This window comes from Pundamilia nyererei, unplaced genomic scaffold (genome assembly GCF_000239375.1).
Source record: "Pundamilia nyererei isolate P.nyererei 1_Seehausen unplaced genomic scaffold, PunNye1.0 scaffold00479, whole genome shotgun sequence".
NCBI lineage: Eukaryota > Metazoa > Chordata > Actinopteri > Cichliformes > Cichlidae > Pundamilia > Pundamilia nyererei.
The window spans coordinates 221,322-222,280 of record NW_005187880.1 but is presented as its reverse complement, the minus strand read 5'-3'; the positions used below and the strand labels follow the sequence as shown (position 1 = coordinate 222,280).

The following is a 959-nucleotide window of genomic DNA, read 5'->3' as shown; positions in this document are numbered from 1 at the left end:
CTCAGCAGGCTGACTCATACATGCACATCGTGCTTTTTCTTGACGTTGTGGCCAGATTTCTGTTTTACGTTTAAAAATAGAAGAAATCTTCTTGCTCTGTAAAAATGCTTCCTCGTTTGTAGACCTCTGCTGACTGCTGAAGCTTAATAATTTCTAATATTAATAATAATAATACATTTTATTTGAGGGCACCTTTCTAAAACCCAAGGTCACACACAAAGAGAAAAAGACATCAATAAAACATCCGATTAAAATAGATTCTAATAAATGAAAATATAAAAAACAGCAAAATACAACCACAAACAAATAATTAAAAAAAACAACAACAACAACAACAAGATTTGACAGCAAGTAAAATCTGTATTAAAGCAAGTTCGCAATTTCTGAAACCTGTTACATAAAGTCTGTAGATGTAAGAGTATTTTTTATTCTGGGGAAACCTGGATGAGTACACTCCATCTGAGGTCTCCTACATCAAGCACTCCATGAACACCGTCGCCACCGACAAATGCATCTGGGGATCTGCCAAACTAAAAACCCTGGCTGACGAGGAGATTTGCCTGCACAGGATGACCCCAGAAAGTCATCAGCACAGTGCTCTCCTCTTCTTAGAGGAGCTCTACAGGTCTCACTGCCACAGTAAAGCCCGCAGCATCCTGGAGGATGCATTTCACCCAGCACCTCACCTGTTTCAAGTGTTACCTCAGCAAGGTGGCACATGAGACAAAGGCCTGTTTATTTCACCTTCGGTGATGTCGCATTTCTATGGAAAGTGCCAGTGCCAAAACAGCTATTTCTGCTATTGAGCCTTGTTTGGTGTCTCTTTTGTTGTGGAAAAATGTGGAAGAACCACACACAGCCACAACAGCCTGGCTGCTCCTCCTCATGCTGGTCTGGATGCCAGGTGTGGTCACACACTGACCAAGCTTGGCTTCCTGTTCTTCAGCCAGGATTTGTTG

General features: G+C 41.8%; 1 protein-coding gene across 1 annotated transcript in view; it reads left to right on the top strand.

The window, feature by feature from the left end:
- Window positions 1–485: 485 nt before the first annotated feature.
- Window positions 486–959, top strand: part of LOC102204964 (prostaglandin F2 receptor negative regulator) — a 96,421-nt gene continuing 95,947 nt past the window's right edge. The window contains exon 1 of the mRNA XM_005753928.2: window positions 486–711. Within this exon, the coding sequence (XP_005753985.1) occupies window positions 486–711 (226 nt within the window). The remainder of the gene's footprint in view (window positions 712–959) is intronic.